General features: G+C 48.3%; 1 protein-coding gene across 5 annotated transcripts; it reads right to left on the bottom strand.

Annotated features, from left to right (window-relative positions):
• Positions 1–2,176: 2,176 nt before the first annotated feature.
• On the bottom strand, positions 2,177–23,204 carry ADAT2 (adenosine deaminase tRNA specific 2). Of its 5 annotated transcripts, none has more exons than XM_037844251.1 (6): positions 23,122–23,204; positions 12,509–12,613; positions 7,631–7,781; positions 5,472–5,578; positions 3,000–3,072; positions 2,177–2,916 (listed from the first exon to the last, which is right to left on the bottom strand). In XM_037844251.1, the coding sequence occupies exons 1-6, from the start codon at positions 23,176–23,178 to the stop codon at positions 2,873–2,875; spliced, it is 537 nt and encodes a 178-aa protein (XP_037700179.1). In that variant the 5' UTR covers positions 23,179–23,204; the 3' UTR covers positions 2,177–2,872. The 5 variants fall into 5 exon arrangements, 3 of the variants coding, with proteins under 3 accessions (XP_037700179.1, XP_037700181.1, XP_037700182.1); XM_037844253.1 differs by having other exon boundaries at positions 23,131–23,176; XM_037844254.1 differs by lacking the exon at positions 23,122–23,204 and adding an exon at positions 21,086–21,419.
• Positions 23,205–23,268: the final 64 nt, after the last annotated feature.

Genomic DNA, 23,268 nt, shown 5'->3' with positions numbered 1-23,268 from the left:
CTCCAGCCAATGGCTGTCCTGTGGGGTCACGGAGAATGCCCCTATCCCTAGGAAAGGGACACATTCCTGCGGCATCTCAGGCGGGGAGCCTTCTCCTACGATGTAGGGAACTTACTATCAAGCGGCCAGAGTCAGAGTGGAAGAGGGACAAAGAGGGAGCGCCCAAGGGATAAAGCTCAGGGTAAGATGTTAACAACACGCACCCACATCTAGAGGGCAAAGGGAATATGGGTGTTTGCACAACATTTTTGGGCAACTTTTCTCTAAGTTTGAAATTATTTCCAAATAAAAAGCTTAAAGGAAAACTGAACAGTTCTTGCCTCCACTGGAGTTCTGGGCTACCTATTTTCTCTCCATAATATTCCAAACAGCCCCGGCAGAGAGGCGTGTGCCAGGTAAACCCGAAGTGTGGCGACCCATCCCTGGCTGCTGTGTCGGTGCCGAGCCTGCCCAGGCATCTCTCCTGCCCACCTCGGCAGAGCCCACCCCAAGACCAGCCGGCACTGGGCAGCAGCTTGGGTGCAACCGGTCCCCTCGCTGCTCTCAGCAGGGTGGTGGTTCTGAACCTTTTAGCACCCCACAGTGTCGAGAGCACCCGCACCCATAAAACTCGCCTCTTGGCTGGTCTCCCATGCACAATGGGAATCAATCAACTGGGGTCAAGCATCCAAAAGGAGACCGCCCTGTATTTCCAGCCATGTTCAAAGGCTCAGGGGGCCTGGCCACCTTGACACGCATCCGCGACCCCTCACACTGCCTGGAAATGGGGGCATTTGGGACCTGGCTGCCTGTGACGGCCACCATGGCCGCGTGCCACCAATGGGGCCGGGCCTCCGATCCGCAGCGTGCCATCTGTGAAGAAGGGCCATGGTCAGCAGAGGCCCCTGCCATCCCTCCTGGGTGAGGCATGCCGCGCCTGGCAGTCGGAGAGACGTGCCCGTCCGACACCCCACCAGCCCAGGGTGCACGTCCCTTGTCATGTCTTCTCTCCCTGTGTAGTTTTGTCGTTTTCTTCATTGTTTTACCTGTGACTGTCTCTGGGCTAAAATACCTCTACCCTAATTTTGGTTTCGGCTTTTTATCCTAGATATTCTGTTAATCATTTTCCCCCTACATTTCAATCAATAGTTAAATTTAACAAATGCTTACCTGGAACCCACTGTGCATCCGGGACTAGCCAGAGTTGCTAGTGGTCCTCATGGAGGAGAGCTTCCAGCGTGACTGCGTAACACATCACCCCAAGGAAACCACACGGAGTCAATAAATCAATGAAGTCTGCAGACAAGCATGAGGTGCTAGAAGGGAATGACATCAACCGAAAACTGGAATAAACCAGTCACAGCACTAACGTTTAATGAGAAGATAATTTTTAAAGTAGGTGACACTGAAAAGGTGTACATAACATTACTGGAGATTCAAAACCATGCCTCTTCTCCATAAAACTTCTCAGATGCTGTTAAAAACATGCACACACACCCAACCAAGCACTTGTAAATTCTCTGAAGCACGTAAATGTGATTAGCTGCTACTTTCAGCAATACAAAAACACTCGCCACAATTACATCCCAGCCTGTAATGTCATAAAAAACAAGTCAGAGAAATCACTCAAATGGCAGAACCAACAGAGGCTTTGCGGTGAAGACGTGAATCCAGGAAGGAGACCCACCAGGCTGGGGGCCCCGGCTGGGGGCGGGCAGGGTGGGGCTGTAGTCTGGGTCTGGACCGGGTTCTGATTTGGCTCTGGGCCTGGACCTGGATCTGGCTCTGGGTGAGAATCTGGGTTTGGGGTACTGCTGGGCCTGGGTCTGGGGCAGCCCTGGGTTGGAGTCTGGGTCTGGGTTAGGGTCTGTGTCTGCGTTTGGGTTTGGGTCTGGGTCTGACCCTAGCCCTGCACCTGGGTCCAGGCTCGCAGGGTGGCAGTGCCCTCTGCTGGGCAGGACGTGTGCTGCACTCAGCACCCTGGGCAGGCGGCACCTCCTTGTGAAAAGACCCCCCTCGAGTCCCTGAGCAGAGGTGTCTCGGCACCCTGTGGGGACTCCTCCTGGAGCAGCGTCCCCACGGTTAAACTCCGGAGATATCTGGAACTGCCTACTGCTGCTGCTTCAGAGTGAATCCTCTCATCTCTGCGGCCCACAGGCCCATCGCCATGACTCACCCACCCCTGCCCCCACCCCCTCCCCACCCCGACGTGCCGCACAACTTGTCACAGTCGTCACCTGTCACCTGTGCTGGAATCTGAGTCCCCCAGGGCGGGGTCCGTGGACAAATGGAGCCTGGCCCAGGGCAGGTGCTCCATCCCAAAGAAGGAATGTCCCCTCTGCACTGTCACCTTTTATTTGAAACACCAGCAATGCACAAAGGTCTTCTGTAATATGCTACAATTAAAAATGACACTTAAATACTTGTCTTAAAAGTGTGTGTTTTTCTCTCAAGGCATTATAAAAGTAAAAAGCTGCTCTCAGGACCATAAAATCAGCGTGTACAAACGGACACAGGCGCAGCCCCGATGTCCTGGAGCACATGGAGAGTGGGGCTCTGGAAGGCCTGGCTGAGGCGCGTCTGTGGTGGGCAGCCCTGGCCCAGTCACATGGACCCCCTCTGCCCCCTCGATCCCCGCAGGAAGGGAGCGCACAGCCTGCTGAGTTCCAAAACCCAACCCTCAATTCCCCCTTCCCTGTTCTTTCAGCTTGTGGAAAAGCTCATAGTTGTTTACAATTGTCAGACTTTTAAAAGTGCTCATTTGTCCCCTGAAGAGAGCAGATGGAGGGAGCCCCTCTTCCGGCGGATTCACCACGTAAACAGGACTCGACGGTGTGAACAGCTTTCAGTCCGAGGAGCCCGCTCAGATCACCTCAGCTTCCACTGGAACAATTCATGATTTCTGACTGTCCTTTCTCCGAACTTTTGATTTTGGAGCTGTGAAAGACAGAAAGGAAGAGAAGGTGATGAGGTGGGGCCAGGCCACACCGTCCACGCCGAGCTGTTCCAGGGAGACTGACCGTTGGGGTTCTCTTGTCTGTAGAAGGCCTTCAGCATGTCCACGGCTTCCTCGGCCCGGTACCCCGGAATGCACTGGAGACAGGAGAAATTTGAAAAATATGAGCTGCACCGCCCCAGCATCCCCCCTCCTAGACACACACGCATCAGGTAAGTGGACAGCAGGTGATGATGTTGTACTTTGGTGACATCGGTAACATCAGTAAAGAAGGCGGTGGCCAAAAGAACCAGGGTGCTGCCCCCCCCAAGCCCACAGTCGATTGCCTGCCAGACGCCGCAGCTGCTGGTCCCAGGTGAGACACTGCTCCAGCCCCCGGTGCCCTCAGGTGTGGAGGCCGCTGAAGTCAGCTCCCACCCAAGGGTTCTCGGAGTACAGAGACACCTGTTGAACACCTGACTCATCGTACCAGTTCACGGGGCATGTGATATATTTCTTTGCTGTTAGAAACTGGTTGCCCACTAAGGGTCAGTGCTATAAGGTCAGGCTTGAAGTCACAGCTGTGGGCTGCTCTGACCCCGGTTAAGAATGAAACTTGCACTTGCCTAAAAGTAGAGAATTATTTAAAAGGCTGAGAACTTCAGGGAGAGAAAAGCAGCTCTGACTGTGTGGAAGGAAACCAGCTGATGGAGGGTGACAGGGGGAGGCAGGAATGGGGCTGATGAGGGGAAGAGGGAATGGGGGTGATGGGGGAGGAGGGAATGGGGGTGATGGGGAAGGAGGGAATGAGGGTGACCAGGGGAGGAGGGAGCGGGGGTGTCCCTCCCTCGCTGGCCCCCAGAGCGCACCCTGTGCGGGGCAGAGGCAGGGCCAGGTCTGGCGCCCCTGGCCTCGGCTGTGCAGTGGAACAGCTCGGCGCTCTCCAGCATGAGGTGGTCGGGGGAGGGTCCCGGCACTGCCCACCCCCGCTCTCAGGGGTGGGGGGCACTGGGGCGCAGGGGGACAAGCAAGCAGCTTCTCCCTCTCTCTAAGACACCACAATGGCATTTGCAGGGTCCCATTACAGCTACAGATTTCTGGGTTCAAGAATAAAACACATTCCCATTTAAATAACTGTAGAAACAGAGCAGGTATTGTAGATTAATCATTATCTTCTTCGAAATGACTAGTTCTGGAGGTCTCGATGAACTTTACTGCTGCTTACAATAGGGTATGCAAAGAATCTGTAATTCTGCAATAACACAGTAGCCCAAACCCACCCGCGCCCCAATCCAGCGAAATAAAGGAAGGAAATACAGCATCCCAAAGCCTGCGGTACCAACGTTTCTTCAGAATCTCAGAAAACTGCGGAAAATATCATTTGGCATCAAACCCAGAGACATGGCTTCAAGCTATGGCGTTGGCGTTCGCTGGCGGGCCAACCTGGCCAGCACACACAGCACGTGAGCCTCCTCTCCACACCACCAGGACAGCTCCCTGCAGGGAGGCGAGAGGGGCTCGTCCCCGTGCTGCCCAGAAACTCGGAGAAATCCTTTAGCTCTTTCTCATAAATCAAGGAATCACATAGGCAAAATCTGAACTAATAATAGAAGTGACTGGAAAAATCAAATCAGTTACTAGATGTTTTTTGATGAACAAGGCTAGAGGTATAATTTACTCTCCATTCCATGACAATTTCTTTTCTGATTCCATTTTAAAAGCCGTAGTTGCCAAACATACAGGTGTTGTTAAGAAAGCTAATGTTCTTTTGGGAAGAGTCAAGACAGAAAGTTCTATAGAACTTGTTCTCGGTGGGGTACAGCCAAATTCAGTCCTTATAACATTCTGCTAAGGACACCTGAGGCCTTAGAAGCAAACCGGCATGCTCCATCCACCATTTATTAAGTGCTTTTTTTAAACGCTTCTTTTTAAAGCATAATATGTTTAAAGTAACCTTACATTTGGGAGAGAAAAACGATCAAAACTGGCCTGGACCCATGGGCCACTCTCTGAAGGAAATTTAACCAAGCAAACAAGAAATGTAAACTCCCAATGCATATAGCCAGAACTGCCAAAACTTGGAGAGTGGTGGCAAGATTAAAGGGAAGCTGGAATTTCTAAGAAAAAAGTAAAGTAACAGGGTTTCTCAGGTCTGGGGCAAATTTCAGCATTAAAAAGGCAGGAAAAAAATAAATGAAAATATAGCAATTGATTGCTAGACACCAAAAATAGTAGGTGGCAATAGGCAAACAAGTGATGTTTCCACTGTAACCAACCTCTGGAGACACTGACAGAGGCCAAGCCCCTCTGGACCTCGCTGGGTGAGAACCCCAGTTTAGTCGAGGGTGTCAGGGAGAGCGGTCAGCAGTGACCTCGGGGGCCTGGGCCTGTCCTCAGGAGCCCCTCGTCAGGGCTCAGCGCCTGCCTGGAAACCACCACCAGCAGGCACGCCCAGGCCAGAGGTTCCAGCTGCTTCCATGGTGGGTGCTCACACCATTCCCCCGCCCAGACGTAGGAGAGAGCAACGGCGACAGGGCCGGGCCGGTGCACACCTCACCTTGAAGGGCCTCCCGGTGTGGGGCAGGTCGGCAGAGGCAATGTCCAGCACCGAGCCGCAGCCGCCGAAGCGCTCGTTCTGGCAGCCGTAGACGACCAGCGGGACGTCTGGGAAAGTTAAGGAGCTGCACGGAGGGACAGGGGACTAGGGCAGGGCCAGGGTCAGCCTCCTGGACAGGGCACCCTGGGCCGTGGCCTCTCAAACGTCCCACAGTGTGGCCACCCACAAGAAAAAGGTCGCAAGCCTGAGAAGGCAACATCCAACACATGCAAAGAGGATTAAAACTGAGTGTGTGGTTGCTAAACGCTCAAGTTCCTCCTAAATCACTCTCCGAATCGTCAAGAGGACTAGAAGCTGAAAGAGGCAGAAATCTCATCCAGAGACTTTCCCCTTTTAAAAATAACTGTTACTCCCTGATTTTCCCCTAAACAAAATACAACCTGTGCCCCCAAATTTAAAAACTAGAGCTGAGCTGCTGTGGGCAGGAGGGGAGGGCTGGGGGTCCGCCGTGTCTGCTCGCCTCCCCGGCCCCCCAGTTCATTAAAGACCCCCTGATCTGGCCTGTGCTGTACATGAGGACTAAGCCCCCAGCAGGGCTGAGACCTGCTCTGACAACTGCTGCGTGCCCACTGCCCTCCGAGGCCCAGCTGTGGGGACGCAGAGAAGACCGCTCCCGGCGAGGGGAACACCTCACACTACGCCTGTGTGGAGGCCAAGCCACGGGGGCGTCTACTTTTAAGGCCCTGCCTCCCAGAAAGGTGCCTCACCAACTGGGGGAACCCAGCCCTGGTGTCTGCTGATCTCCATAAATTTTGAACACTGTATCACTCTCTCGACAGCTGTGTGACAGACCAGCTCAGGGGGAAATGGACCACTGTGCCTCGGTCTCCCCGTCTGTGAAATGGAGATTACTGAGGGTACCTGCCTCCCCACCTAACTACGAGATTCAGAGCATCGACCCATGTGAAGTGCTTAAAACAGGGCCACGTGTGGAGTGAAAACTCAACAGACTGGCCACTGGGTTTTAACATAACTCACCCTGACAAACTAGTCAGTCCAGCTTCAACACGTGCGCCCCTCTGGGCCAGCAGGAGCTGAGAAGAGGTGCAGAGAGGCAGGGCCTCAGTCCACAGCCAGGCTGGGACGCAGACGGCAGTTATGGCTTTGGTCCTGTCCAACTAGCACACGGGACTTGAATCCAAAGGTCATGGGTTAGGTTTCCCTCAGGATAAAGGACAGCGAGAACCGATCTGTCCACTCCACAACCAGGCACGGGGCCCCCGCTCAGGCGGTGAGAATGCCGCTCACACAGGCGTGGGTGCTGGCTCTGGCTCTCCCAGTGAGAAGCCGGGACGATTTCATCTCTCCGGGTCTCAGACTGCGAGGCCGTCAATTGGGAGCTCTGACCAGATCACCTTACAGGGGCCACACTAACTTCAAAAGTAGGTGAACATATGGCTCCAGGTTGACCAAAGCTCCCATTTTATAAATTAGATACTGTACATTTTACTCTCAAAAACCTCTATATTTTTACAGTGGCTAAGCTACTTAGCAAAATAAGAACATGGGAAAATATGCAAGTATGACACTGAGAGTGTTCGAATCTTCAAATACATTTTTAAAAAAGATCTTTAGAGAGTAACTTGTTCTGCTCAGCAGCTGTGCTGTTATTCTGCAAGGCACAACCTAAAGGGCTGCAGCTCTACTCTCCGTCTCCTCACGGGACGACATCAGGAACGATTTAAGTGCGTTTTTTACTTTTTATTTACTTTTGACTTAAATGTTCACACACTAGATGTGCTCATGGCAAAAACAATCAAACAAAAACAGGCTGATAGAGAAGGAAAAACTTCCAATCACCTGCCATCCTTTATCCAAAAGCAACACTTAGGTGCACGTTCCTCAGAACTTCTAAGCACCTGCTCTGTAACCTACTTTGATTTCATTCATGATTCATCCTCACACAGCAGTTAAAGTTTAGTTCTAAGCTTTTCTTTCTCTAGCTTATTTATAGGTTACATGTGTATTGATCTAGAAAGAAACAGGGAATTTGACTATGTTTTGCATGGGGCACACACTTGGCGTCCGTGTTTCCCACTCTGGGGTGGACATGTGTCCACCACCCCGTGGGGTCTCGGGCTGCAGCCCCTGGAGGATACTCATCAGCCGCAGGGCGGCCGCGCACATGATGCAGGGCTCCACGGTGACGTACAGCACCGTGCGTGCAAACACCTCTGCAGGGCTCCGGCCCCGGCGGCGACACCAGCCCAGGGCCTGGTCGATGGCCACCATCTCCGCGTGCCGGGTCGCCTGGGGAGAGAGAAGGACGGCTTTACAGACAAACCCACCACGAGGAGAACCCGGAGTCTGCTGTTGCTGCCAACATCTCCGTGAAGGACGGTGCCAGGGCACTCTTGGCAGCTGACAGGGGACTCATTCCCCAGCTTGGGCACCCATGAGAGCAACACATGACACTACACACACCAAGACACAGGCTACTCAGGTGCCTCAGGGGAAACTCCTTCAATTAAAATGCCATAAAGAAGATAAGCCTGAAAAAGAAAAAAAAAAAAAAAGCTGATCGTTTCTGAATATTTTAGGGGAAGAATGAAATTTTCATAAGCCTGAACTCTGGCTTCAAACGTGTTTTCGAGGCTCTCACCGGCCTCACTCCAGGAAAGGCTACACTCCGTTTACCAGTGCCATCATTTCCCGTCTTTGGGATGAGCTTTTCTATCCAGGCGGACTTTGGAGAGAAGCACGGACTTGGTCTGGCTCTCAGATCTCCCGCGGGAGGCAGGGTAGCAGGGAGGACTCACCCAGCACTGGGAACCAACCACACCTGAATCCGATTCTGGCCATGCACGACTGATCGTGTGGCCCTGGTGAGCTCCCCAGTGGCTCTAAGCTTGGGGTCCCGTGTGTACGCCTCGCACAGCAAGCTGAACACCATGCGCCAGGGCCACACACTCCTGCAACTGGCCCCAGCCAGGTGCCCTCCCCTAACCAAATTCCTAAATGTGAATCAGAGACACTACAGGCAGTCATTATTTCTAACAGTCATGCTGGTAGCATGTACCAACGCACTGACACTGGTACATGCTGCTAGGCGCCAGGCAGCACGGTGCCAAATTAAATTCCACATGGGTAAAAAACTGTCCTCAACAAGCCCAAAGCAGTGGGCAACCAAAAGGAGCTCATCCCCTGTGATGTAGGCAGAAGGGCAAGTGCAGCCCTAAAGGCATGGGCTGCCTCAAAGCTGGCCAGGTGGGGGTGCACAGGGAAACCCTGAATTATACACTCAGAGCTGGAAGGGATCTGGGAGGGGCTCGCGACCTGGGTGTACACCAGAACCAATGGGGAAGCTTAAACAAAATGTTTCCCCAACTTGGGAGTTTTTGAAAAGTCTGATTGAGAATTAATGAATCAAATCTCCCCAGAGTTCTCAATAAACAATTTTTGAACTGAATCATCTCAATCAACTCCCTCTTTTTATAACTGAAGATAGAGAAGCTAAGTTAGGATGTATTAAAGATTTACAGCTGGAAGAGATGGTGGTTTCAGAACCAAAAGCAGAACAAAGATCTCATTTGGGGTCGGTCTTTCCATCCCGTGTTTGTGGAGGAACCTTCTCTGTGATACAGAGGCCAAATTAAATCCAGGTTAGCGCAAAGGTACAGAGGAACCCTGGTGTCTTAGTTTGCTAATGCTGCGGAATGCAAAACACCAGAGATGGACTGGCTTTTATAAAAAGGGGGTTTATTTGGCTATACAGTTACAGTCTTAAGGCCATAAAGTATCCAAAGTAACACATCAGTAATGGGATACCTTCACTGGAGGATGGCCAGTGGCATCCGGAAAACATCTGTTAGCTGGGAAGGCACGTGGCTGGCGTCTGCTCCAAAGTTCTGGTTTCAAAATGGCTTTCTCCCAGGACATTCCTCTCTAGCAAGCTTGCTCTTCTTCAAAACATCACTCACAGCTGCACTCTCTTTCTTCCCCCCAAGTCAGCTCATTTATATAGCTCCACCGATCAAGGCCCACCCCGAATGGGTGGGGCCACGCCTCCATGGGAACATCTCATCAAAATTATCTCCCACAGCTGGGTGGGGCACACTCCAAGCAAATCTAACCAACACCAAAACTTCTGCCCCACACAAGACTACAAAGATAATGGCATTTGGGGGACACAATACACTCAAACTGGCACATTCCACCCCCTGGAACCCAAAATGACATTATCTTTCCAAATACAAAATACATTCATTTCATTACAATATCACAAAAACTTAAATCATTTCAGTAACAAAAGTTAAGTACAAAATCCCATCAAAATCAATTTAGGCGTGGTCAGTCCCAAGGCACAATTCCCCTCTAGCTGTGGATCTGTGAACCTAGAACAAGTTATGTGCTTCCAATATACAAAGGAGAGACATTCATAGGATGAACATTTCCACTGCCATAAGGAGAAACAGTAAGGAAAACAGGGTTAACAGGAGCAAAACAGTTCCTAAAACCCACAGGACAAAGTCCATTAGATTTCAAAGTCCGAGAGTCATTTACAGAACAATGTTGCATCCTTGGGGCTTGAGAGAGTGGGAGCCTAACCCTTCCCAAGGGCCTTTTTGGCAGCCGGTTCCTCTCCAAACACTTAGGTGAGTGCTCCAACATTTCCACACATTGGGGAGACCACCTTCTCGGCCCCACCCTCCTCAAACATCGGGGCAGCTCCCGGATTCCCTTCCATCTCCGGGTCACACGCTCAACCCCTTCAGAACAGTGTGGTGGCAGCCAGGCTCTCCCCAATTCCCTGGAAATGTGCTCCACCCTCTTTGGGACCTGAGGTGGCAAAACTCTTCCAGAGCATCGAGGCGGAAAGCCCGCCCTCGACCTCCAGGGCAAACACACCCTTTCCATGCATGTGGGCTGCTCCGCTCTCCCAGCCCTAAACCTCTTGACTCCAGACCTCAACCTCCATGGCTCTGTCTTTGAAGAGATTTTTCCTTTAATTTTTTCCTTGTCTGTCTCCTCCAGTCCAGACCGGCAATGGCTCCGTCTATAAAGATCTCGCAAAAATTCTGTTGGCTTTGCATGAAGCATGCAGGGGTCAAAGCCATCAGACAATAGGAGTTTCCACAAATCCTTTCTGCTTAACTCCTTATCCAATCTTGGCTTGTCCTCAGGTTGGGCTGTAGCTTCTGGGATTCTACCCACTGGAAGCCCGTAATTTTCCAAGCCATCAACTTCTGGTTTCTTTGAACCCAAGAGTTCAGTTCTAAGTTTATCTCTCTCTGCTCGCATTTTACTATAAGCTGCAAGGAGAAGCCAGGATACGTCCTCCACACGTAGTCTGGAGATCTCCTCAGCTAAGTATTCCAGGTCGTTGCTTCCAGATTCTTCCTTCCATCTGAGACCAGGACTCAATTTTGCCAAATTTTGTGCCACTTTAAAACAAGGATCACCTTTCTTCCAGTTTGCAACAACACATTCATCATTTCTGCTCAAGTCCTCATCAGAAGTATCTTTAGAGTCCATATTTCCACAAACAGTCTCTTTAAAGCAGTTTTGGCCTTTTCTATCAAGCTCCTCACAATTTTTCCAGAGTCTTCCCCTTATCCATTTGAAAAGCCGTTCCAACATGTTTGGTATTTGCAAACACAGCAGCAAAAGCACCCCACTTCTCTGGTACCAAAATCTGTTTTAGTTTGCTAATGCTGCGGAATGCAAAACACCAGAGATGGACTGGCTTTTATAAAAAGGGGGTTTATTTGGCTATACAGTTACAGTCTTAAGGCCATAAAGTATCCAAAGTAACACATCAGTAATGGGATACCTTCACTGGAGGATGGCCAGTGGCATCCGGAAAACATCTGTTAGCTGGGAAGGCATGTGGCTGGCGTCTGCTCCAAAGTTCTGGTTTCAAAATGGCTTTCTCCCAGGACATTCCTCTCTAGCAAGCTTGCTCTTCTTCAAAACATCACTCACAGCTGCACTCTCTTTCTTCCCCCCAAGTCAGCTCATTTATATAGCTCCACCGATCAAGGCCCACCCCGAATGGGTGGGGCCACGCCTCCATGGGAACATCTCATCAAAATTATCTCCCACAGCTGGGTGGGGCACACTCCAAGCAAATCTAACCAACACCAAAACTTCTGCCCCACACAAGACTACAAAGATAATGGCATTTGGGGGACACAATACACTCAAACTGGCACACCTGGTCGTCAGGGGCTAAGAGGCGGACTGTTAACACACTCAAAGCTCTCCTGTTAAAGACATCCTACCTCAGCAAAAAAGTCAACTGGGAGAGATGACAATTGTTTAAAAGACAGAACTCCTTAATCCTCTCAGAACTGCACTCCCAAATAACCATCTGTATATCAGCTAAGCGCAGTATTACATCTATTACTTATCTCACAGATATTCTGATATCCTCAAAACATCCCCAAGCAACCGCAGTGCAACCCCATGTGCAGCCACAGAGAAGCCAGCAAGGAGACTTCGCTCAGCTGTCTGGGAGAGAAGTAACTTCCTTTACACAACCCTTTTAGACCTCCAAAGTTATGTACTGAGGGTGGTTTTTAATTTACTAGGAGGAGTGCATTACTTAAAGGAACTAAGAGAATGCTCTACAATTAAAATGATGTGTTTTGTCAAGTGGAATTTCCAAATATTAGCCTGGCTTGAAGTTGGAATAGACTTGTCTCTCCACACAGACCCTCGGACGAAATCACCCCCTTGGGGAGAAAGAAGATATCCTGAAGTTTCACTCGTGGGTTAAAGTAAAGTTCTGAAACAGGAAGTCCTCCCTTAAGATGATTATTTCTTCAGAATATTTTCTGAATTTTCTAAATTTTCATAACTTAGCAAGTATCGCTTTTCAATTCAGAAAACAGGCATTCAAAATCAAAGATGCAACAGAGGCTGAGCCCCTACTGCCCACGCCAGGGCTCGGCAGCCCCAGGCCACCGTCTGCTGGGGTCAGCGCCTGACCCCACAGGGCACCTGCAAGAATGCCACCCATGCAGCCAACGTACATTTTTCGTTTGGTTCACTTCATTTCTTCCCTTTCCTACAATTTCATTGCTGTAGACCATGAGGCAGCCAACAGGGACTTCGATATTTTCTAGGGCTTCTTTGGCCTGAAAGACAAAGAGGAAAATCCAAGCTGTAATGCTCAGCACTTGCAAAGGCTGCAGTGAAGAAACAGGCGCAGCACAAAGAGCCGAGCCGGGTGTCAGTTCCAGTGCAGAGGACACGGCTGGCCTGTCCCTGCTAGGCCAGGGGCCTGGTTTCTGGCTCCGCTGCACCCCAGGAAGGGGGGACAGGGAATTCCCAGCCACGGCCCTGGGCCCCGGCCGTTCTGCTCCAAGGAAGCAGGTGAGATCAAAGACTGCTACTGACCACTGTTCTTTACCTGCCAGGCTGCAAGAGCCCCTTCTCAGGCTCTAAAATTCTCTAAAATTTTCAGAAATTATCCTATAGCATCCCAAATAACATAAAAGATGATGAGTAGATGTCCCATTACCCACAATTTCTGCTCTAAGTGAAACAATATAAGTTTAGGAGCATTCTATGTACAAACAGTATAGCCACTTTGGAAAACATTTTGGAAGTTTCTTTAAAAATTAAACATACATATAGCTTATGACCAAATTCCATTCCATTGTATTTATTCAAAACAAAGAAAATATATGTCTCCAAAACCCTTGTAAAAGAATGGCAGAGAAAATACTTGCAAATCATGTATTCCATAAGGGCTAATATCCAGAATATATAAAGAATTATTATAACTCAACAACAAAAAGGCAAACAACCCAATTAAAAGAAGGCAAAAGACCTTAACAGACGTTGTGGGAACCCCGGACACAGGGCATTCACCAAGGGCCTTGAAGATTGCACACAGCAGCTTGGGTGACCTAGGTCAGTTGAGGTTTGACCTATTCTCCTTGTAATATCAGATGCTAACTGTAATCTATACCTGAAACTAGCTCCTCAGTGAGATTCCCTGAGATACTGTTATCTCTATAATCCTCTCCTCTTCACTGTTGATTACAATCAACTCCCCTCCCTGCCTTATGCTGTCTTACCCACTGGAATGTGGAGCCCTTATAAGCAGCTTATTCAGATCCCGAAAGTACGGACTATTTCCACTTTGTGCTCTGAACTGGCCACCATTCAGAGCAGCTCCTGAAACCATCCAGAGAAGCTCCTGAATTCTGGGCAACACGACCGACTTCCATTTTTTTCCTTGTAAGTAAGCCCTGAATAAAAAGTCCATGCCTCTGAACATGCCCGGCGTCTTCTTTGGCACTTGGCAGCACTTGGGCCATGACAGACATTTTTCCAAAAAGAATATAAAAATGGCCAATAAACATATGAAAAAATGTTCAGGGAAAAAATGTTCATCAGGGAAATGCAAATCAAAGCAATGAGATACCACTTTATACCCACTAGGATGGTTATAGTCTTTAAAACAAAAATGGAAAATAACAAGTGTTGGAGAGGATGTAGAAAAATAGCAGCCTCATGTGTTGTTGGTGGGGATGTAAAATGGTGCAGCCACTGTGGAAGACAGTATGGCAATTCTTCAAAAAGTTAAATATAGAATTACCATATGATCCAGCCAAGTCCACCTAGGTATATACCCAAAGGAACTGAAAATAAGGACTCAAACAGATACACTCACAATAGCCAAAGGTGGAAACAGCCCAAGTGTCCAGCAACAGAAGCAGGGATAAACAAAACGTGGTGTATCTGTATGTTGGAATATTATTTGGCCCTAAGAATGAACGGAGTTCTGAAACATGCTGAAACACGTGAGAATCTTGAAAATATTAGGCTGAGTGAAATAAGTCAGACACAAAAGGTCATATATTGCATGACTCCACATAATGAAATACCTAGAAACGGCAAATTTTGTAGAGAAAGTAGATTAGAGGTCACCAGGGGTTTGGGGAGGGGGAAGAGGAAGTTGTTGCTTGATGGATGTAGGCATTAGAAAGAAAACAAGGATGGGGCAGAGAAGGCAGGGGAGGAGGGAGAGGGGAGGGAAGGGGCTTCATTCCCACAGGCCACACCAGAAGCAGCTGGGGCATCCACCAGTGAGGTGACAAAGAAACAAGCGACAGCGTGTTCACACGTGGACTGAGCTCGACAGTGAGAACACACTGGTGACAGCCACTGCCTGCAGGTGGTCTCACAGGCGGCAGGCCGCAGAAGACAAATGCAGACCCGCACACACTGGGGGATCCTCCCATGTGAACTTGTAGTTTGGGCAAAAGTTAACCACGATGGCCCAAGTTGGAACAGTGGTCGCTGTGGGGGTGGTGTACTGTGATGGGGAAGGGCACAAGGCAATTTTCTGCCACAGGGAAAATGTTCCCTATCTTCACAAGGCTGTGGGTTTCACAAATGTTTGCAATATTCAAAACTGAACGGTTCATTTAAGATCTGAGCATTTCACTGTATGTAAAGTAGACCTCAATTAAAGAAATAAACGACAAAAATACATTCAGGACATTTCCATGGCCACCCCCGTCCACAGAGGCCCGGGAGCAGCCAGCCCGCCAGAGCACCTGTAAAGGTGCCCTCAGCCACAGGCAGGCCAGTCCCTCCGACCCCAGGGCCGGTGAACCCCGGCAGCTCTGGGGCCCAGGCCGGTGGCCGCCCCCTCTGAGGCAGCAGGCTTTGTCTGCTACAAGCTGTCCTGCCTCTGGGAGGGAAAACAGGGGTGCAACCTGGGGGCTGGCCTCTCCCGTTTCCACTTCAGCAGCCCCTGGGTGGTGGCCCCAGGCACGCTGGAAGCTGGATTCCCAGGAAGGGTAAGTCTCCATCCCCCACGGGGCACCCACGCGGCCAAGGCGAGGGCTGTCCTGCAAAAGTGCGTGCTCACTCCCGCACAAGCCTTTCTCCCAGCCTCACTCCTTGACTTACACGAGCAATAACTTCCTATCCCAGTACTAAGACGAGGGCCCAGCAACTTCAGCTGTGCTCAGCTGACACCTACTTTCCATGTGGCCAACACGGGTGAGGAGAGGCGCAGGGTGGGAGCAGGCTGCCCTCCCCTCTCTGGGTGGCGGGACAGCAACCAGCACAGGGGCGATGGCAGGAGGCAGAAGCTAAGCAACACAGCCGAACTCTTCAGGACGGTGTCGGGAACAGCCCTCAGGCTGGCTCTGCCCCATTGCTGTGACCACACGAAGAGCAGACCCCATTTATGCCACATTCAAAAGAGGGAAGGGCTCCAAGGCCTGGAGAATCAAAGCAAGCTCACCGCAGGCTCCCGGAAAGGACGCAGCGGAGGGGTGGGGAGGCTGCGCACCAGAGCAGGGAGGGAGAGCCCCACCCCAGGCACCTGCAGGGGACATGCAGGTGTGGGGCCATGTCATGCCAGGCTCGGACTAGGGCACGGGACACAGCAGTGGGCGAGACAGCTCAGTCTTTGCCGCCCGCATGCTCACAGTCCAGCAAAAGAGACAGACACTGCACAGCCAGTCGCCAGCGGGGCTCGGTCAGCTGCAGTTGTGAGGAAAGTAAGAGAAGAAATGTGGACACAAGGAGAGCCCGTCCAGGGCCGAGCCGCAGCAGGTGCCAGGCAGGGCGGACTCTTCCGAAGGCACAGGCACCGTGGCAGTGAGCTGTGACCAGACGGCCATCAGGGACGCTGCAAGTTAGGCCCCAACATAGGGCAGGGGATGGCCATCAATCTCAGATACCTCATGCCTCGCCTCAAAGAACTTGTTGGAATGAGAACGAACTACTTGGATGAATTCTGCTTAACAGAGGTGAGACCACACCGGTCGTGCTGATGACGGCATCACGATGGCCCAGTCCAGGATCTGGCGTGTAACGAGGCTTTCGACAAAACGCACAAGCGAGCAGCCAGGAGGCTCCTGCGCAGTCACGACGCGGGGACGGTGGCTTAGAGCGTTGGCGGTGCGGGTGCAGGGATGCAGCACAGGGACCTCCGGGGTTAGGGCTCGCTGGCTGAGCAGGCCCTGGGTTTCCGGCTTGAACGGCCCGTCAGCTTGGCAAGGCCACCGCACCCAGCTTATTTTTCCCCCCGATGGAATCAGTTCTTTTATTTAATTATTTATTTGTATTGTGATCTTTTACATATATACGTAACAGTGATAACTTTCAAAGTACGATTTCATGAGTTGTCAGAGAGCAAATGTCAAAGAATATCACGGGTCACAGTTTCACAACTTCACCCACTGCCATTATTGTAAAACATAACATACATACAGAAAGGTGTCAACTCTCGATGTACAGCTCAACAAGCAGTTATACAGGTAATTTCAAAAACTGTTATGGGTTACAGTCCCACAGTCTCAGTCCTTTCCCTATTATGCAATACAAGGTATCTACAGAAAGGTGAAGACCTCATGGCACAATTCAATGAGCAGCTATAGAGCAAATCCCAAAGGATGCTAAAGGCTTCAGTTCCACAAGGTCATTCACCTCCTTCCAGCTATTCCAACACCCCAGCATCCAAAAATAAATATATAATTATATAAAGTTTCAGTATTCATAGACCTTTAAATCTTATCTTGTTTGTTGCTACCCCTTCCTCTCACTTAATCACTTTCTCCATCTTCAGGGGTCTCTAGGCAGTGAGCACCCTAATTTGTTCATATTAAAGGGGGTGTCGACAGTATGGGGAAGGGGGCTGCATCTGATAGTTGATCTTAAAGAGGCTGTTGCCTATGGCTTTTAGGACTTGTCTGGTATAGGAACACTCCGGTGCATTTAAGTTTTTGAAAGATAGAACTCAGTAAGTGAATCTTTTATAGAATCTCGTGTAGGGACCTAGGTATTTGGGGACTACTTTTGGTAAGAGCATGGAATACTGTGGCCATTTGGAATGTCTAGCTGGAGCTTGCATAAGAGAAATCTCCAGGATAGACTCTTGACTCTATTTGGGATATCTCAGCTCCTGTGACTTCAGCTTGTTACCTTTCTTTTTTCCCCTTTTTGGTCAAGTAGGCGTTTTCAATCCCTTGCTACCAGGGCCAGGCTCACTCCTGGGAGTCATGTCCCATGTCACCAGGGAGATTCATTCCCCTGGGAGTCATGTCCCTCGTGGGGGAGAGGTTAATGAATTTATTTGCTGGGTTGGGCTTGGAGAGAGAAAGGCCACATCTGAGCAACAAAAGAGGTTCCCTGAAGGTGCTTCTTAGGCATAATTACAGGAGGGCTCAGTCTCCCATTTACAACCCTAAATTTCACAAGAGCAAGCCTCAAGTTTAGGGCTTAATTTATTAAGTATGGGTTCCTAACTTCACTTAATCTATATTCTATCCCAAGATGAATGGTCAGTTTCTTACATTATCTTCACTTAGTTGTACAATCATCATCACTCTCAACTTTAAACAATTATCATAACATAATACATCCTAGGGCTCTTATCAGCTCCTAATTATTCATCCCTAGTATTAGTGTAGAGTTGGTAAGATATTCCTATTAAATATGGTCTTTAATACACAATGGGTAGTTTTTCCATACCACTTTGTGGTTAACCCTCTGCACCAGCATCACACCTTATAAGAATACCATGCTAACACTTATTTAGGTTCATGCACACCCAGCTATTTAACCAACACTATCTAGCTGTGGCTGTGGAGGCATCTTGTAGATGGGCTTAGTACCTACAAAGAGTTGACTTTAAGTAAGGACCTTATCCTCCATGATGGGAGCAGGGGGCTCATCCCAATCAGTGGAACACCTTAAGAGCAAACTGGGGTTTCCTGGAGAAGAAATTCTGCCCAAAACCGCAGAATGAAAATCCCACCTGAGCTTCCAGCCCCACTTACCGTTCTTCAGACTTGCAGCACCCATGGTCACGTGAGCCAATTCCTCTAATTAAACCAACAACTCTACCTACCTGTCTGCAACCTACTGCACTGAATTCCCAGGTGAAAAGGTGGAAAAAAGGGTGCTCATTATAAAAAAGGAGCATATATAGTTGCATATATGTAGAACTGCATATGTCCCTGCATCTGAACAGGGAGCTCTGTGGAAAGACCCTCCCATATATATAACAGTGCTATATATGATGGTGGGGTTTTAGGTAATTTTTGCTTAATTTGTTAAATCTGTTTCATAGCTTGAATTTCTTAGGACTATGAATTCTTTATATAGTTAGAAAAACAAAATATCAAAATATTTTCATTCTGGAAAAAATCCCCTAAAGGGAATTATTGGGTCAAAGAAGAGATAGCATTTTAAGACTTTTTATATGGACATAGCCAAACTGCCCTCTAAAAAGCTGCCCCACTTCAGCCTCTCCTGATCAACCAGCTCCCCATGCACCTTCTGCAACACCAAGCATTGCTACTTTTTTCAGCCATTGCCAATTTAATGTGGGAAAATTTTATCTTTATAATTTGAACTTCACTTATTACTAGTAATGTTACACATTTTCTCACTTAATAGCTGGCTATTTGTATTTCTTTTAGAAATATCTTTTTCATATCTTTTGACCTTATTATTAAGGTACACATCTCTTCTTATTACTTTACAAATGTTATTTATTTGGGCTATCAACAGTGTGCCTTTTATATGTTGCAAATATCTTCCCTTTTTTCATTTGCTATGTTACTTTGTATCTTGTGTTTTATAACATGCAGAAGTTCAAGTCTATGTAATTAAAACCTGTCCATTTTTCTTTCTAGAAATTTTTCTGCCTCTAGTGCTATACTTTAGGGTCTCTCTCCATGCCAAGAGTATATATACACTAACATTTATTTACTACTCATTCTCCTATGGTTTCATGTTTTAACTCTATCTCTTCTATTTGATTTTTCTATTTTTACTACAGAAATAAATGGATAAATTTCTCTAAAATCACCCTAATTTTTCCATGTCAACTAGTTATTTTTGCATGTCCCCCTCTTGGTCCATTTGATTAAAATAATAGCTTCTATGTATTGAGCAAACTACATTCAGTGTTTTTAAAGCATTCTCTCTTTAATCTCTATATCCCTACGAGATTGTGTAGTCCCACTTTAGAGGGAATGAGGACAAATGAAGCCAAAAGGTTAGAAGAATGTGTGAAGGTCACTGTGCTGGTCCTAGGCTTGAACACAGGCCTCCCTGACCTCTGAGCCCATATGTTTAATGTTAAATACCACATGCAGTTGCGAAATGTAACATTATGTTTATACTTAATATCTGTAATGATTTTAATAACTGCACATTATCTGACCCAGTAATACACCACAATTTGATCAACTGTTTCCCTTTTATCAGAAGTTTGAAATCCCCCTGGTTTTCACTGTCACATATAACACTGAAAAGACAATTAGTGCTTTTATCTTTCTAAATCATTTCCTTAAAATAAATGCCACAGAACCATATCGCTGGGTTAAATGACATGAACATTTGGTGGCTGTTAATGATATGATGCCAGTTTTCCTTTGAATAGATGAGTTGGGTTGTATTTTGATTTTGCACAACCTCACCAACTTTAGGTGACATTTTAAAGAACTGGATTGTAAACTTTCTAAAGAACTGCTTTCCTTTCTTTTACAACGCATGCATGTTTTATGTTAGAACCATAGACCGGGACAGAGATTTTCTAGTGCAAATCCTTTATTTTAAAACATGAAGAAAGGCACCCAGGAAGGAAGTGACGTGGCCATGTTTGCTACCTGGTCTCATAAGAGCTGAGACCAGAGCCAGGCCCTCTTACTCCCCTAGGTTCAGACTCCTCGTTTAATCTGCCCGCCCTGTGCAATCCAGTCCTGGCTACTCCGTGCGTGCACTGCCTCCCTAGCACAGCTAGTGCAGGAAGCTTCACTTGCAAACTCCTCAGTGTACAAATTAATCAGACGGCCTTCCTGCCCCCAGGTTTGGCACTAGCTGGGCTGCTTCTCAGAAGCACAAATCAAATTTTAAACTCCTTCAACAATCCTCTGAACTAATTAAAGATATGAAGTTTCTTTGGGGAGGAGGGGTGCATAATTAAACGAAGCACAAGATTTATGACATGCGCTTTTTCCCCTTGTTTAGACCTGGAAGAAACACATATCAACCAAAGCCAGGACAGCAGTTGAGAAGCGGAGGCCCACATGAACCTGTGCAGAAGGTGAACTAAGTCATCACACTCCCCAGGTGGGCAGGAGCCAATTAAGAGACACACCTGTCCAGGCCAGAGGACCCTTAGACACATTATATGGAGTCCAAACATCTCATTACACAAGTTGGAAGCTAAGGCCTAGGAGGACGTATGACCTGCTCAAGGTCACACAAAAGGCAGTCAAAGGCAATGCTCTACTGAAGGACTTAAGTGTATGGTCCAGAATCCTAGATAGAGGCTAGCAGAGAGGACCGTGGGTGAAATGCTACAGGATATTAGGGCAAAAGATGCTTGAAGGGAAATAAAGACCTGGAATAGAAAAAGATGCAGAGGAAACAGCCTGACAACAAGAGTGACGTGCAGAAGTCCTTGATGGGTCAACCGAGTTGGTTTTGAAGCCACTGTGAGGCTCTAGGGGCAGCACCACTACACATTCATCTTTGTGAGCTCCATACTTAAACTTAAGTGTGGAGCTCACACTTTGAGGCCACTCCCTGAAGAACTGAAAATAACTGAAGAGACCACAAACCTGATGTCACAGTCCTCAAGGCTCATCTTCCTCCAGACCTCTGGCCCACAGAGGATATAAATGCAGCTCACCTCCTGCCCTGCTACTGTTGATCATCCTCACTCAAGAGGCTGCCTAGCACAGGAAGCTATAAAAACGATTTGGAGGAGAGGGAGTGAGATTGTGAGATCACATGAAAACTCCAGGTCTCCACCTTGACAACTTTAGTTACATAAAAGAAGCTCAAGACAAACAAATGCATAAAGCTGATCACAAATTCCTTCATAAAAATGCATCTGTGTTATCAGCACTGGAATATGTATCTGAATGTGGTTAAAAGGGGAAATGTTACATTGTCTGTAAGGTAAAAGAATAAAAGATTTTTTAAAAACCATGGAACTACACTACACAGTGACCTCTAAGTTAAACCATGGGCTTTAATTAATAGTACAATTATGAAAATGTGCTATCATCAATTATAACAAATGTTCCACACCAACTCAAGGTGGTGGTGGGGTGGTGCATGGCAATCCTGTATTTTATGCATGATTGTTCTGTAAATCCACAACTTCCCTAATAAAGGAAAAAATGCATATGTGAATATTAATTTTTACAAAGTATCACATAGAAGGTTCTAGATTATGTGAGTTTAATAGAGGAAATAAATTTCTTAGTGGGTTCAAAGAATGGGTCAACAAACCAATTTAATGGCTAATGATCAGCATTTTAGAAAAGTAGAATAAAATAGAAAATACCACAAGTGTATGCAGGAAAGGCAAGTACAGTTTTCCAAAACTTGTTTTTCCTGCATGTAGGTAGGTGTGTGTTTGCCAGGTTGTAATATAAAACAGATTTCTTACTGTGGGTCACTTTCAAACAAGGACCAAAAACAAGTTTAGGAGAATATTATATAAGCAACAGAAACAAAGAAACAGAGGCCCTAAGGCATCACGGCTTACATAAGAAACTGAAAAGTACTTATCTGTGAGGGATTATTTCAGTAAGAGATAAGAAGAATACACTGAGATCAGTTTCAGCCTAAATCCCCAAGGCCAAGCCTGTCCACTCAATAAGCATTTGTGGGCTGAAAGAGTAAATAATTACAGAATTAACTATAGTCGACCAGAGGTCACTAAGGATAAGAAGGACACAATCAAAAAACATGTACAAAAAAAATATTTTTTTTTTTACAGCAGCATTAGCAAAATGTAAAACTGAAAGGCATCTCCTTCAGGAGAGGGAAGAAAGGGAAGAAAGCAGAAGTTATCTAAAAGCTCTGTCGCACTTTGATACACAGACCAATGTTTGCAATGTTTAAAAAAAAAAAGTGCTATCTTTCCACCATATGTGAGCTACTAAGGTACTGTATGCAGGTATACATAATATATGTGAATACAGTATATGCATGTGGGTAAGAGGTACCCTCTAGAGGAGCTGGGGGCAGCCACACATGTGGATTAAGTTTGGATCCTACCCAAGTCTGTTCAGAGCCTCGATCACCAGTCTTGAAGAGAGCAAAGGAAGGGAGTGACGGGGCAAAGAGATGAACGTATGAATGAACGAATGAATGAGTGAACAAATGATGCACAAATGAATTTACGAAGGAAAAAGGTGAATGAGTGAATGAACGAATGAATGAGGAATGAGTGACTGAACGAATATGAATGAACAAAAAAGCAAAGCAATGGTCGAGTGAACGAATGCGTTAACAAGTGTGTGAACGAATGAATGAGCGAACTGACAAGGTAGTCACAGAGCAGCCAACGGGCCGTCCCCACCCAGCCCCTGCCCCTAGGGGTGCGCCCCACGCCCGGGTTCTCCGCAGCCCCTCAGCCTAGGGGACCTGCCTCCCGCTCCGGCCCCCGCAGACCTTCCCCCTAGGGGATGCGCCCCCCAACCCCAACCCCCGCAGACCCTCCCCAGGCCCCGTGCGGACTGATCGGGCGCCCCCCTGACGGCGGGGACGGCGACACCGGAGCGCCCGGAACAAGGCCCACGTGCCGGGCCGTGCGGGTTCCCCTCCCCAAGTGGGACCCCCGCGCGCCCGGGCCCCTCACCATGCGCACCGCCTCCTCCATCCACCGCTCAGCGTCCGCCTCCAACGCCGCCGCCATGGCGCCCGAGCCCGGAACGCGGCTCCCGGAAGCCGGCGCCCGGAACGTGCAGGCGGGCCGCGGTTTCCGGAGGGGCGGCCGGGACGGCGC

This window comes from Choloepus didactylus, chromosome 7, assembly GCF_015220235.1.
Source record: "Choloepus didactylus isolate mChoDid1 chromosome 7, mChoDid1.pri, whole genome shotgun sequence".
NCBI lineage: Eukaryota > Metazoa > Chordata > Mammalia > Pilosa > Megalonychidae > Choloepus > Choloepus didactylus.
This window is presented reverse-complemented; position numbering and strand designations above follow the sequence as displayed.

Bases quoted from the DNA above. Each gene is read 5' to 3' on its own strand.
- ADAT2 (XM_037844251.1), bottom strand. From the start codon at position 23,178: ATGGCGGCGGCGTTGGAGGCGGACGCTGAGCGGTGGATGGAGGAGGCG. The intron at 12,614-23,121 runs GTGAGGGGCCCG...TTTGTCTTTCAG, and splicing joins TGGAGGAGGCGGTGCGCATG to GCCAAAGAAGCCCTAGAAAA. The intron at 5,579-7,630 runs GTATCCTCCAGG...TAACTTTCCCAG, and splicing joins GGCCGCCCTGCGGCTGATGA to ACGTCCCGCTGGTCGTCTAC.